The 13,967-nt window shown below is 45.8% G+C and overlaps 1 protein-coding gene across 6 annotated transcripts in view; it reads right to left on the bottom strand.

Annotated features, from left to right (window-relative positions):
- The window catches only part of LOC147309048 (ryanodine receptor 2-like), a 319,734-nt gene that overhangs the window by 70,060 nt on the left and 235,707 nt on the right, over nucleotides 1–13,967 (bottom strand). For all 6 annotated transcript variants that reach the window (XM_086273380.1, XM_086273384.1, XM_086273382.1 and 3 more), the window contains exons 79-86: nucleotides 13,168–13,302; nucleotides 12,847–12,959; nucleotides 12,489–12,585; nucleotides 12,230–12,342; nucleotides 6,525–6,576; nucleotides 4,107–4,154; nucleotides 3,907–4,006; nucleotides 3,436–3,515 (exon numbers count right to left, since the gene is read on the bottom strand). In XM_086273380.1, coding sequence (XP_086129506.1) covers nucleotides 3,436–3,515; nucleotides 3,907–4,006; nucleotides 4,107–4,154; nucleotides 6,525–6,576; nucleotides 12,230–12,342; nucleotides 12,489–12,585; nucleotides 12,847–12,959; nucleotides 13,168–13,302 — 738 coding nt within the window. The remainder of the gene's footprint in view (nucleotides 1–3,435; nucleotides 3,516–3,906; nucleotides 4,007–4,106; nucleotides 4,155–6,524; nucleotides 6,577–12,229; nucleotides 12,343–12,488; nucleotides 12,586–12,846; nucleotides 12,960–13,167; nucleotides 13,303–13,967) is intronic.

Below are 13,967 nucleotides of genomic sequence, written 5' to 3'. Positions count from 1 at the left end.
TTGCAGGGGAGGGGTGGTGCAGTTGGTTTAGAGGGCAGTGCGACGGGAGACTGGCCAACAGAGTTGGAGATCATCAGGGAGGCCCAGATGGCAGCACTTAGCCTTCTGGTCGTAGCAAAAACTTACTTTCCTGATGTCCATTGAGTGATCCTAGATCTGCTTCACCACCCTAAGACCACTCCTGTTGGTTCTGGATGGAGCTGAGGGATTGGCCATTTGCCTATGCCAGGTGGCTCCATAAGGCGGTGGCCAGGTGCCTGCAGACTGGCCCAATGAAGGGGAAAGGCTGCTGAATATGCTAACATTGGAGAAGTTCACGAGGTGGCTCACAGTGGAAAAAGTGGAACGGGGTCCATTTTCATGTGATACTGGCTGAGGATCACCTGGCGCCGCAGGAGCTGGTAGCAAGTTGGCTTGTCCGGGCCCGGAGAAGGAAACCCCGCGAGGTCCCACTGTAGCCAGCAGCTGTAGTGCACTGGCTGCCAACATTTAATGGCACCAACATTTAATGGCACCAACATTTAATGGCACCAACATTTAATGGCACCAACATGTAATGACGCTTCTCCCTGTGTGGGTTCTCTTGCGTCCCTCAACGAGAGCAGCACATTTGTTGGGGCAAGAGTGCTGGAGTTGCGGCTGGGACATGTCCACTGGCTTGATGGAGATGGGGCGAGTGTTCCATGTCACTGGCCCTCCAGCGACTTCCTCTGGTCCAGGAGTATACAGTACTCTAGTAAGGTGCCAAGTGGGTACAGACCGGGCTATGGTGGACTCGGGCTCCACGCAGGCACACCCAGTTGATGGTGCAGAAAAGCCATTAAGAAATATCTTACAGGCAGCTCATTATAACCCAATTACTGGCCACATGCAATAAAAAAAGGGAACAAATCATGGCCTGTTTTTTGTTTTTTTTTTGGCATTTGAAGGGATGTGCGCCTGTGGTGTGCATCCAGCCCAGGATGTTGTACTCATTACCACTAATGGAGGGTCCATTTAAGTGCACTGGCATGGATCTCATCTGGCCATTTCACCATAGTGCATGAGGGTATCACTTTGTATTACTTTTGGTGGATTATGCAACAGATATTCTGAAGTAGTGGCATCCTGGAAGAGACACTGATTGACCAGGGCTTCATGTCTTGTACACTAAAAGAACTGTTTAATTACTGTCCATCAAATATGTTTGGCCAAGCATTCATCACCCTCAGAATGACGGGTTGGTAGAGCGGTTGAACTAGACTGGAAAGTCTATAATTTTTAAGTGTATTCATTAGGATGAGCAAAATAGAGATTGCAGGCTAGACTCTCATTTTTTTAGGGACTAGTAAAGCGCTATACAAATACAGGCCATTCACCTGTACAATTGGGGAGCTTGGCTGAGACAATTTTCACTGGGAGTTAAAGTACTTGTGTTGCTCCCTTTATCCATCTCAAAATTACCTGCCAAGCGGCAAGAACTATTGGTCACAGAGTGAGTGTGGGATGTTGACTATGAAAAGGTGCAGTCGGACAGGGTTGCAGGCTCTCCCCTGCATGGTCACACCACTCTCACAGAGTACCATTTTGAAATGTGCATTGGGGTTTCAGTGCATTCACACCCTTATAGATTGCCTAAGCAGAAAAGACAAATTACTCAGAAAGAATTGGCTGTTATCCTGGAGATAGGGGTGATAGAAGAGTCACAAAACATCTGGTGTAGCCCCATAGTTTTTGTGGTGTAGAAAGCTGGGTCTATATTGTTCTGCGTGGACTACCACAAGGTGAAGGAGGTGTCACAGTTTGACGCTTACCCCATGCCTCAGGTACAAGCTTATGGATTGGTTAGGTACTGCTCGTTTTATCATTATGCTGGATTTAATCAAGAGCTACTGGCAGACTTGTCTCTGGACAAAAAAATGGCCTTCTCCAGTCCATACAGATTGTTCCAAATGGTCACACTTCCATTGGCTTGTTTAGAGCCCCAGCCACTTTCCAGCACTTCACAGACAGGATGCTGTGTCCACATGCTGCATACGCCACTGCCTAGCTGGATGATCATCCATGGATCCATGGACCATCCATGGTGACATCGAATCATATGCAGCAGGTGGCCTGCAGCCCTGGAGTTCCTGAGGCAGGCAGGGCACAAGGCCAACATGAAGAAGTGTGCGGTTGGACAGAGGGAGGTACAGTATCTGGGGTACCACCTGGGAGGCAGGCAGTTGCATTCTCAAATGGAGAAAACCACAACCACTGCAAGCTGCCCGCATCTCGGGGCCAAAAAGGAGGTGAAGTGGTTGCTGGGGCTGGCTGGTTACTATTGTTGGTTCATCTCAACATTTGCGGAGGTCACCAGTCCCTTGACTGATCTCCCCTAAAAGGGTGAACCAGATCTTGTCCAGTGGACGGAGCAGTGCCAGACAGTGTAAGGTAATGAAGACTTTTTCTTCCCTTGTGTTCTGCAGACTGACACGTTGAGCAGAGGGCTGGGGGCTGTTTCATCCCAGCAAGTAAGAGGGGTTGACCATCACGCTGTCTACATCAGTTGGAAACTCTCAGAACAAGAAACCAGGTAGAGCATGGCAGTGCCTGGCGATCCAGCGGGTGGTGGACTCTCTTCGTTATTACCTCCCTGTTCAGATCGTGCCCCACTGCAGTGGCTCCACCACATGAAAGATGTCAATGCCTAGATCACCCAGTCATATCTGGCTTGCCAGCCTTATAAGTTCAAGGTGATCCACAGGCCAGGGCCCACATACTCAGGGCTGATTTTCTCTCCAGGGGAATTTGTAGGGCTATGTGGTGGGCCGTGGACTGTGCCTCAGCTGTGGGGGGAGGGGTGGTGCAGTGGGTTCAGGGAGCAGTGCCAGGACCTAGAGGAGGAACAGGAACTGAGAGCAGATGGCTGCGCATGAGGAGGCACCTTCAGTAAGAAATCTGGTGATAACAACCCGGTAAGGCTAAATTGTAAATAAAGACCAGTGCATCTTAAAACACTGTGTGTCTTACTGGGCAACATAACACAAAGGTGTGTTGCAGTACACCATAGTATCAATTTCAGCCCTTTTGCGCTGCATTCTCAAGATTTTCATAAAATTTGACCTCCGAACCTTGACCTTGAAGCCAAGGTTACTGAGATTTGAACTCATCTGATATCTTTAATAGATACACCCATGGTGTCAATTTCAAAATTCTATGTTGCATCGTTCTCAAGTTCATTCACAAACGTAGGTGTCCACGTCGCCTGTCCACCCAGGGTGATGACAAAACCTTTTACAACTGAGAGGTAAAAATCTATGAGAAAAATTTTAAATTTCAGTGGAATAGATGCATTATATTTCACACTTGTACCAGTTACTTTGAGTATGCTTTGTATAAATAACATTTGAAAATAGATAATATAGCTATAATCCAGCAGTCAATATAAATAACAGTGAAGTAGCGAAGCATTACCTGCTGTACGGTTGAGTTCCCACCATTGAGAATAGCTATGCCCAGTTTCAGAGTAGATGCCACCATGGGACCCATCTCACCTGGAGGAGAGGAATACCCACTCGAAATGACTCACTAGCATTTGTTAGCTTTTTAAATTTGTTTATAACAAAGAACAATTGAAACTTTTATTATTTTACTAATATTTTTTTGCACAGCATATTTTTAAACCAGAATGTCAGAGAGGTATTAACACATCCTGATTATTATTGGTTACAGTTCACATATTGTTATAATGTGAGAAGTACAGAAAAAAATCAACTGAAAAATCGAGAAGGCTCCCAAACAGTCATATCCAGAACAAATTACTTTTAACACATCAATGAGTAAGCAGGCATAGGGATTGGACAGCCTGGTTCTATCACAAGGGCCGTAATATATTTGCCACCACTGAGTTACAGTAAAGAGTAGGGGGTGATAGCCAAGACTTACCTTTACTAGCACTGATGGTTTGGAGCACCATCTCAGCAGCGCCACGGTCGTGCAGCCGAGCCTGCTGATACAACAGCTTCTGCTTCTCCATCTCTTTTTCCTTTGTTAGAAAGGTGACGCATATCATTGCAGACCATCTAAAAATGAAACTGCTAAAAACTAGAGACTAGTGGAAGATTCAAGACCGACTGATCACCTACTTCAAAACTCTTCACTTCTCCATCGTCATCCTCTTCATCATGGCAACTCTGAAGGAAGGGAGAAAGGTGAAAAAAAAAGCATACAAACTACAGACTGTTTACTTAGGATAGATATAGCCACATCAGCGACGGGAAGTTCCAAAGCACTGAGGCATCAAACTTAGTGTTTTCGGTGTCACCATCTTTGTTTTTTTAAACCAGATGTTACGAATGATGGGGAGGGCCGGTATCTGCTGCTTTGTGCAAAGATGAACAGGATGAAACTTGCCAGAGTTCTACAAAATGACCTGCAGCAGGACCATCCATCCATCCATCCATCCATTTTCTTCCAATTATCCAGGGGCAGCAGCCTAAGCAGAGAAGCCCAGACCTCCCTCTCCCCAGCCACCTCCTCCAGCTTGTCCCTGGAAACACCAAGGCGTTCCCAGGCCAGCCGAGAGATATAATCTCTCCAGCGTGTCCTGGGTCTGCCCCGGGGCCTCCTCCCGGTGGGACATGCCCGGAACACCTCACGCAGGAGGCGCCCAGGAGGCATCCTTGTCAGATTCCCGAACCACCTCAACTGGCTCCTTTCGATGTGGAGGAGCAGCGGCTCTACTCTGAGCCCCTCCCGAATGGCTGAACTTCTCACCCTATCTCTAAGGGAGAGGCCAGCCACCCTTCGGAGGAAGCTCATTTCTGCCGCTTGTATTCACAATCTCGTTCTTTTGGTCACTACCCACAGCTCGTGACTATAGGTGAGGGTAGATCGACCGGTAAATTGAGAGGCCACTGACATGAATGTCTCTGATCAACAATCAACAAACGACTTTATGATGGTGGCCTGGGGACATAGCTTCCTCTTGTCAACCCTCTGCTGACTGCCCAGCACTGTAGAGCCTGTCTGGCATTTGCCGTAGAATACCAGAATGGTCCACCACTGGTGCCCTATCCTTTTCACAGATGATAGCAGGTTCACCCTGAGCACATGTGACAGATGTGAAAGGGTCTAGAGAAGCTGTGGAGAACATTATGCCGCCTGTAACATCGTTCAGTATGACTGGTCTGGGGGAGGCATATCCATGGACAGACGCACAAACCTCTAACAGACTAGGTAATGGCACCCTGACTCCCATTAAGTAATGGGATGAAATCGTTGGACTCATTGTCAGACCCTATGGTGATGCATTGGATCCTGGGTTCCTCCTGGTGCCTGACAATGCCTGGCATGTTAAGTAAAGTAAAATAAACAATATAAAAAGAATCTTTGCCAGGCAAAGTGTGCATGATTGAGTCTCACATGCTTTAATTTTTTATTCGATGTGTAGGTGTTCACCACAAAGAGGTTTTTTTTTTATTTTGGGGAACCTGGTTGGTCCTAAAGCTAAAGACACCAATCTTTGTGTTTATATATGTCATGATCCAGGTGAGTGTTCAGTGGTTTTCTGTCCTGGCCTTGCGCTCTGCATCTGCCTTTTGGGGTGGAGCCCTGGTTCAACACCTACACTTCTCCACGTGTTTTCCATCTGTGGCATTCAGCAAGACAGTATTTAAAACCAGTGTTGCCATCAGTTCTTCACCCCTTCGTTTCTTTGTTCATGCCAAGTACTTGATCTCTTTTGTGCCTTTAGCAATCTCGTCAAGTCACCACCTTACTCCTTCCTCTGGACGCTGGTCTCCACAGTCAAATCCCAGCTTCATTCTGCAACTTGCTTCTCTCGACTTAAATTACTCACTGCTCTCACCTGCCTGTCCTCCTGCCTGCTGCTTCCTCTGGATTACTAGAATGCAAGGTTGGAACCCAACTCACTCATTCAACACTCAGACGGCTACCCACCTCCAGAGCAACCCCTGCCACGTATTCATGTCTCACCATAGTTTATTCTGTGATTTCAATAAAACTTGTGAAATCTTATTTCCGCTCTGTATTGTGTCTGCACTTATGCTCACTCCCACGTACTGGTCTCCCGGCCTTGACAGCATAAAGTGTCTGAAGAAATATACCCAGCAGACCCAATTCGGACTGCAATCCCTAAGCAGTGATATATTAACAGTATCCTAAACCAACAACAACTCTACCATCCAGAAGACTAGTAACTAGTCTTCTGGACTAGTAACTGCTAGTGCTACTGTTAACAGTGCAGCTGCTAACATTTGGTTAATTTGCCACAGTTTGGTGCATCTGTTTTTCCATTTCTTTTTCCTCTCTTAGCTTTTCAGGCCACACTAAACTATTCTACACTGAAGGTAGGGGAGGTGCCAGTTGCAATAAGTGATTTGATTAGGCAGTACAGCACCCTGCAAGTAATCCATCAGCCCAAAAGCATCAGCCCTGGTCTATGACAGCACACAGAACAATAACCGGTTTTTTTCACCGTCTATGCTAAGCCAGCTATATGAGTCTCAATTCAAAAGTGTTGGTACTCAGATAACAGATACCTTAGCCATGATGTCTGCGTAGGCCATGTAGAGATTATCCTCATCCAGTTTACTGCAAAAACAAACACATTCACAAAAGTTAGCACAATTATAGCTGTATTAAGGAAAATTATTTTGGTGCACCACGGACTGAAATGACATCTTCTCATTTAATAGTTTTTCATTATTTTTATGAATATTTACATGTTTTATATTTCAGATACTTTAAAATATCGACCCTTTGCTTTGATTACTGCTTTGCACACTCTTGGCACTCTCTCTCTGAGCTTCATGAGGTCGTCACCAGAAATGGTTTTCCAAAAGTCTTGAAGTTCCCAGAGATGCTGAGCACCTGTTGGTCCTTTTGCCTTCACTCTGCGCTCCATCTCATCCCAAACCGTCTCCATTGGGTTTAGGTCACTGTGACTGTGGAGGCCAGGCTGTCTGGTGCAGCACTCCATCACTCTCCTTCTTGGTCAAACAGCCCTCACACAGCCTGGAGGTGTGTTTGGGCTCATTGTGCTGTTGGAAAATAAATGATGGTCCAACTAAACACAAACTGGATGAGGTGGCATGTCGCTGCAGGATGCTGTGGCAGCCATGCTGGTTCAGTGTGCCTTCAATTTTGAAAAAAATCCCAGTAATGGTGTCACCACCAAAGCACTCTCACACCATCACACCTCCTCCTCCATGCTTCACAGTAGGAATAGAATAGAATAGAATAGAATAGAATAGCCTTTATTGTCATTGTACAGAGTACAACGAAATTGGAGTGCCACTCCCTTGGTGCAAGATTCAATAATAAATATAAATGTAAAATATAAAAAGTACAAAAAAAAAACAATCGTAAGTACTCAAACAATAGTATGTACAATATATACAGGATAGCAGCATTAATATAATGACAGTATGAATAGCAGCATTAATATAATGACAGTGACGGTATGGAATAGGTTCAATTGTTTTTGTGCTTATTTACTACGGTGATAGCTCTGGGAAAGAAGCTATCCCTGAATCTGTTTGTCCTGGTTTTATGTGAGCTGTACCGTCGGCCTGACGGTAATAGTTCAAACAGTTGGTTGCTGGGGTGAGAGTGGTCCTTGATGATATTGCCAGCTCTGCTGAGGTACCGAGAGTTTGCAGTGACCTCCAGGCTGGGCAGAGAGCAGCCAGTGATCTTCTGGGCTGTGTTGATGACCCTCTGCAGTACTTTCCTGTCCGCAGCTGAGCACCCTGCATACCATGTTGTTATGCCGTACGTTAGGATGCTCTCTATGGTGGCTCTGTAAAATGTCACCAGCAGCCTCTCCTCCAGGTTGTTCCTCCTGAGCACTCTCAGAAAGTGGAGATGCTGCTGGGCCTTTTTAACCACCGCTGTAGTATTTGCAGTCCAGGAGAGGTCATCAGATATCTGCACGCCCAGAAACCTCATGGAGTGTACCCTCTCCACACAGCTCCCGTGAATGTAAAGTGGGGCCGGGTCTGCTCTGCCCTTCCTGAAGTCCAAGATAAGTTCTTTAGCTTTCGTGGTGTTCAGTTGGAGGTTGTTAACTGAACACCACTCAGTCAGTCTGTTGACCTCATCTCTGTAGTCCGACTCATCCCCCCTTGAGATGAGTCCAACCACTGTGGTGTCATCCGCGAACTTTATGATGGTGTTTGAGAGATGGGTAGGGGAGCAGTCGGATGTGTAGAGCGTAAACAGGAGGGGACTCAAAACACATCCTTGTGGAGACCCGGGGCTGAGTGTGATGGTGCTGGACCGGTGGGGGCCGAGTCTGACAGACTGTGGTCTATTTGTCAGGAAGTCCTTGATCCAGAGGCAGATGGGGGTGGAGAGTCCCAGGTGAGACAGTTTCTGGACCAGGATCTCCGGGATGATATGATTGAATGCTGAGCTGAAGTCCAGAAAGAGCATTCTCACATAGCTTCCTCGGTGCTCCAGGTGACTCAGCGCAGTGTGGAGCGCTATGGTGATGGCATCCTCGGTGGAACGATTTGTCCTGTAGGCAAATTGGTGGGGGTCCAGAGTGGGAGGCAGACCGGCCCTGATGTGCTGACAGACCAGTCTCTCAAAGCACTTCATCACTACAGGCGTAAGTGCAACAGGCCTGTAGTCATTTGGGCTGGCCACAGCTGTCTTCTTGGCGATGGGGATGATGGTGGAGGTTTTGAGGCAGGGCGGGACGGTGTTTGATGACAAGGAAAGGTTGAAGATTTTAGTGAAGACTCCGGTCAGTTCGTCAGCACATGCTCTGAGAACCTTTCCATGTATTCCATCAGGACCTGCCGCCTTCCTGGGATTCACTGACCTTAGAACACACCTCACTTGGTGCTCCCTAAGTGTTAGTGTGCCAGTGCTGGGGGCGGGTGGAAGTGGTGTGGCAGCTGAGGGCTTGGTCGTCTCAAAGCGGGCGAAGAAACGGTTATTGCTTCTGTAGTTGGTAATGTGATTGATCCCCTGCCACATTTTTCTGGGGTCGTTGTCAGCAAAGTGATCTTCAATCCTCCTCCTATAGGCAGCCTTAGCTTTCCTGATGCCTCTACTCAGGTCTGCCCTGGCCGCCCTATACGCAGCCCTGTCCCCTGACTTGAAGGCAGTGTTGCGGCTTTTTAGGAGGGATTGCACTTCGCTATTCATCCAGGGTTTTTGATTTGGAAACACCCTGACCCTTTTGTTGACGGTGACATTGTCAACACAGTTCCTGATGTACGAGAGTACAGTGTCCGTGTACTCCTGGAGGTTGTGGCTGGAGAATAAATCCCATACAGTTGTTGAGAAGCAGTCCTGCAGTTGAGAAAGGGCTCCTTCAGGCCAGGTTTTTATTGTCTTTGTCTGGGGCTTTGTTTTTCTCAGCAGGGGGGTGTAGGTGGGGGTGAGGGACATGCAGAGGTGGTCAGATCCAGCCAGGTGGGGGAGGGGTGTCGCTCTGAAAGCATGCCTGATGTTTGAATAGACATGGTCCAAAGTGTGTTAAAGGTGTTCTCCTCTCGTAGCAAAGTCCACGAACTGGACAAATTTAGGAAGCACAGTCTTTAGGCACGCTTTGTTAAAGTCGCCGGCGACAATAAAAACCCCATCGGGGTGGGCAAGCTGTTGTTTGTTTATGGTGTTGAGCAAGAGGCTGAGAGCCGTGCTAACGTTAGCATCCGGCAGTATATAAACAGCTATCACAATAACTACTGTAAACTCCCTCGGGATGTAAAAAGGTCTGCACGAGACTGCCAGAACCTCCAAATCAGGAGAACAGTGTGTGTGAATGATCCTGCTGTTACAACGCTACTCGTTATGCACGTAAACACATAGCCCCCCTCCTCTGCTTTTACCTGAGTTGCTGTTTCTGTCATGCCGGTGTAGCGTGCGGCCTGCTAACTCGACTGCAGCGTCGGGAATCAGCGGGTGAAGCCACGTCTCCGTAATAAGAATAATGCTGCAGTTACGTGCAAAGCTTGTGTTGGCTATCTGTAGCTCCAATTCGTCAAGTTTGTGGGTGATGGATCTGGCGTTCGATAGGAAAAGGCTCGGAAGTGCTGGCCGGTGTGGATGTTTGCGTAGCCTAGCGTCTGAGCCCGACCGGCATCCCCTCTTCTGCTTTCTTTCCCTCCGTCGCCTTCTACGCTTGCTGGGCGGGCAGACCATCCACGGTGACCCTGGCGGTCTCGCTATCTCCACCAGGATGTTGTGTGTTCGCTGATAGTCGCCAGAAACAGACAAACTATATTTAAAACCTAGATCAATTAGGTTCTGGCGACTGTAAGAGATGGCGGCGTTGCAAACATTCAAAAATATCCAGGAACCATGCATGTGGAGACCATCCGTTCACCTTCATGAGCGTCATACAAAGACACGGTGGGTAGAATCAAAGATCTCAGATTTGGACTCATCAGACCACAGCACAGATTTCCACTGGTCTAATGTCCATCCTTGTGTTTCTTGGATCAAACAAATCTCTTCTGCTTGTTGCTTTTCCTTAGTCATGGTTTCTTAGCAGCTGATTGACCATAAAGGCCTGATTCACACAGTCTCCTCTGAACATGTAGAGATGTGTCTGCTACTGGAGCTCTGTGTGGCATCTATCTGGGCTCTAATCTGAGCTGCTGTTAACTTGTGATTTCTGAGCCTGGGGACTCGGATGAATGTATCCACATTCAGAGTTTTAGCAATTTTCCAGACTGACTGATGGGCTGTCATTTCTCTTTACTTACCTCATTGGTTCTTGCCATATTATAAATTAATGCATTTGTCAAACAGGGCTGTCAGCTGTGTACCAACCTGACTTCTGCACAACACACCTGATGGTCCCAACCCCATTAAGAAGGCAAGAAACTCCACAAATGAACCCTGACAGGCACACCTGTGAAATGAAACCATTTCAGGTGACTACATCATGAAGCTCTTTGAGATAGCTGTGCTTGAAGCTGTTGTCCTGTGAGCCGTCTATCAAACAAGCTGTTAACTCTCAGAAACCTGTCCTCTGATTCAGTCGTGTCTTTGGGTCTGCAGACCTCTTCCTGTCACAGTTTGTTTCTCAGTGCGTTTGACGGTGAAGGAAACTGTACTCACTGACACTTTGACTTTCTCTGTCAGGACAGACGCACATTTTTAAGTGTTATGATGGTCTCTCTCTCTTCCACTGTTAATGGTCTTTTTCTCACCATTTTTGTAGCAACACACTACTTTCTGCAGTACAGTACTGTTCAGCTGATGCTCACTAGGGTATGGCACCACAGTGTGTTCAACACTGTTTTATGCAGACAGAGGGGGTTGGAAGTAATCCAAGTTGGAACACCTGTAGGAATTAGTAGCACCAGCTTTCAAGGCTTGATCAACCTTCACTGCTGCAGAACAGCTTTGAATTGTTAACCCATGTTGTGTCCTTGAAAAAGGCCTTTTGGTATAATTTTGAAATGTACATTATTTTTCAGTTTTGGGTAATCTAACCTCTGGCAGCTCACCACTTACCTTTGTGCCATTTCAAGCTATTCATTGGACTTTAATAATAATAATAATAATAATACATTTTATTTGAGGGCGCCTTTCAGAAACCCAAGGTCACCTTACAAAAAACACAATTAATAAAAGGAACAATAGTCATAAAATACATAAAATAAGTTAAAATTACAAAACAGAGCGTGACAACAGATAAAATCAGCATTAAAGCGAATAAGCCAGTTTAAACAGATGTGTTTTGAGCTGTGTCTTAAATACGGAGAGGGAGTCAATATTTCTTAGTGCAGGAGGAAGAGAGTTCCAGAGCCGAGGAGCAGAGCGACTGAAAGCTCTGCTCCCCATAGTGATAAGGTGTGAGGACGGAACAGTAAGATGAATAGCAGATGATGATCTGAGAGTGCGGGAAACAGCGGTGATATGGAGCAGGTCACACAAATATGCAGGAGCAGATTTATGGACACACTTGTATGCAAGAAGTAAGATTTTAAAATGTATCCTGGCTTCTATGGGCAACCAGTGAAGCTGCTGAAGAACTGGGGTAATATGAGCACTTAATGGAGTGCAAGTTATGACCCGAGCTGCAGAATTTTGAAGAAGTTGGAGTTTATGAAGGGACCTTTTAGGGAGACCAAATAGGAGGGAATTACAGTAATCAATACGGGATGTAATAAGACTATGGACAAGGATGGCAGCAGCATGGGGAGTAATGACTTGAACTGCAACAAATAACTGGAAAAATAGGGACTTTTAACAGGTAGTGTGTAAAATTACACACCATTTTTCTGTTAGGGCTGTTCTGCTGAACAGCTGGATGAGCTGATGCAGGGGATCTATGTGTTTGTGTTTCTGCCCCTCCTCTTCCTCAGATGGCTCCTGTTCACCTGGTTTCTGAAATCAACACACATTCACAAAGTGCTAAAACTCTGCTATACACTGAATAAATTAACACACAATTTGCCTTCAAAACAAGTACAAATTCCAGAGTAGTCAGAATAATTCCACTTGTTTTGTTTTTTTAAATGAAATTAACTTACAGCGAGGTCTTCTATGAGTTTATCTTCAAAGTAGTGCTCCTCTGTCTCGATCCAGGACTTTTCATAGCCCTGCAGGAACAAGTTTACAGCCCGGTGCCTAGTATGAGAGAGATACATGGATGACTAATAACTGTTTATCTACCCATCTTCTGCTGCTTATAAAGGGCTGCACTGTAGGTGCAACATATATCCACAATCTTTCCTCACTAGCCCGAGGTGTGGCTGTAGACGAGGGTGGGAAAATAATAAAGTGCACAATTTTAAATATTTCTTCTTCATTTTACGTGTGTGTGTGTGTGTGTGTGTGTGTGTGTGTGTGTGTGTGTGTGTGTGTGTGTGTGTGTGTTTGAGAACATACCTTGGCAAGTTATAGAGTGGTGCCATCCTGAAGCAAGCGACCACAGCTCTCTTCCTCTGTTTTGAAAGCAGTTTGTGCCACACAGCCTTCTTACTGCGCTGAGGATGCTCCACCTGAAGACACAAACTGAACCACTCAGTAAACTGGATATTTAGTTGGTGTACCTTACCATCTGGAAGCCATATTATCCTGGAGAAGTATGTGGTCAGCTTTAATAAAGACCAATCAGCTAGTTTAAGAGGACCGTGGGGTACCTTAAAGCTATACTCTCTACGTAGGCACAAAAATGCGCAAAATCAACTCAAACTTGAATATATAGACCTGCTCCAGGTGGAAGAGGACATGACCAATATCCAGGATTCTCTCCACAGTCTTCTCTGGGTCAGTAGTATCCTCATAGTGGTTTGGGAGGTCTCTGTACAGGGCCATCTGCCAACGAATTGCTGGGTCCTCTGACTTTGTAAGACACACAGAGGAAATGCATGACGCTATTGGCCTATTCACAAGGTTAAGCACCTTTGTGAATATATAAATATATAGTACGAACCAACATCTAGCAACTCGTTTACATCTCTCTCGACTTTAACAAAACAAAAGCCAAAACACAGAAAGAGCGCATGTAAAGCTCATGATTCAGTAGCTTGTATAACTACCTTGCTGGCAATAACTTGAATTGGTTGGGTTTTTTTGCATGACTTCATAAGTCTTTAAAATCAGTGTGGAAGAATTTTGGCCCAGCCTTGTTTATAACGTTGCTTCAGTTGATTTAGGTTTGAAGCCATTCATTTACGCACAGCACTCTTAAGGTCCTGCTACGTTCAGTATTTCAGTCACTCTAGATTGCTCTATAACTTCAGATTCAGTTCTTTTTCTGCTGGTGTGTTTGGGATCATTGTCCTGTTTCCTGACCCAGTGTGGGTGAAGCTTTAGCTGTCAAGCAGATGGCTTCTCATATGACTCTGGAATATACAGTGTATCAAAAATAAATCATACACTTTCACAAGGCTGTATTTTAAGCTTACACTAAATTTAAAATATATGGCTGAATATAAAGTTTTACATACAAAATGTTCAATGTTTATGAATAATCAATGAAATACTTCATCCCATAGTTCACTGTA

The sequence above is a fragment of the Aulonocara sp. 'chitande type north' Nkhata Bay genome, linkage group LG18, assembly GCF_057382095.1.
Source record: "Aulonocara sp. 'chitande type north' Nkhata Bay isolate Kocher_YH1m ecotype deep benthic linkage group LG18, A_spYH_male_GT1.1, whole genome shotgun sequence".
In the NCBI taxonomy this organism is placed as follows: Eukaryota; Metazoa; Chordata; class Actinopteri; order Cichliformes; family Cichlidae; genus Aulonocara; species Aulonocara sp. 'chitande type north' Nkhata Bay.
Note: the sequence above shows the minus strand (reverse complement) of the source record. Positions and strands in the feature narration are given on the sequence as shown.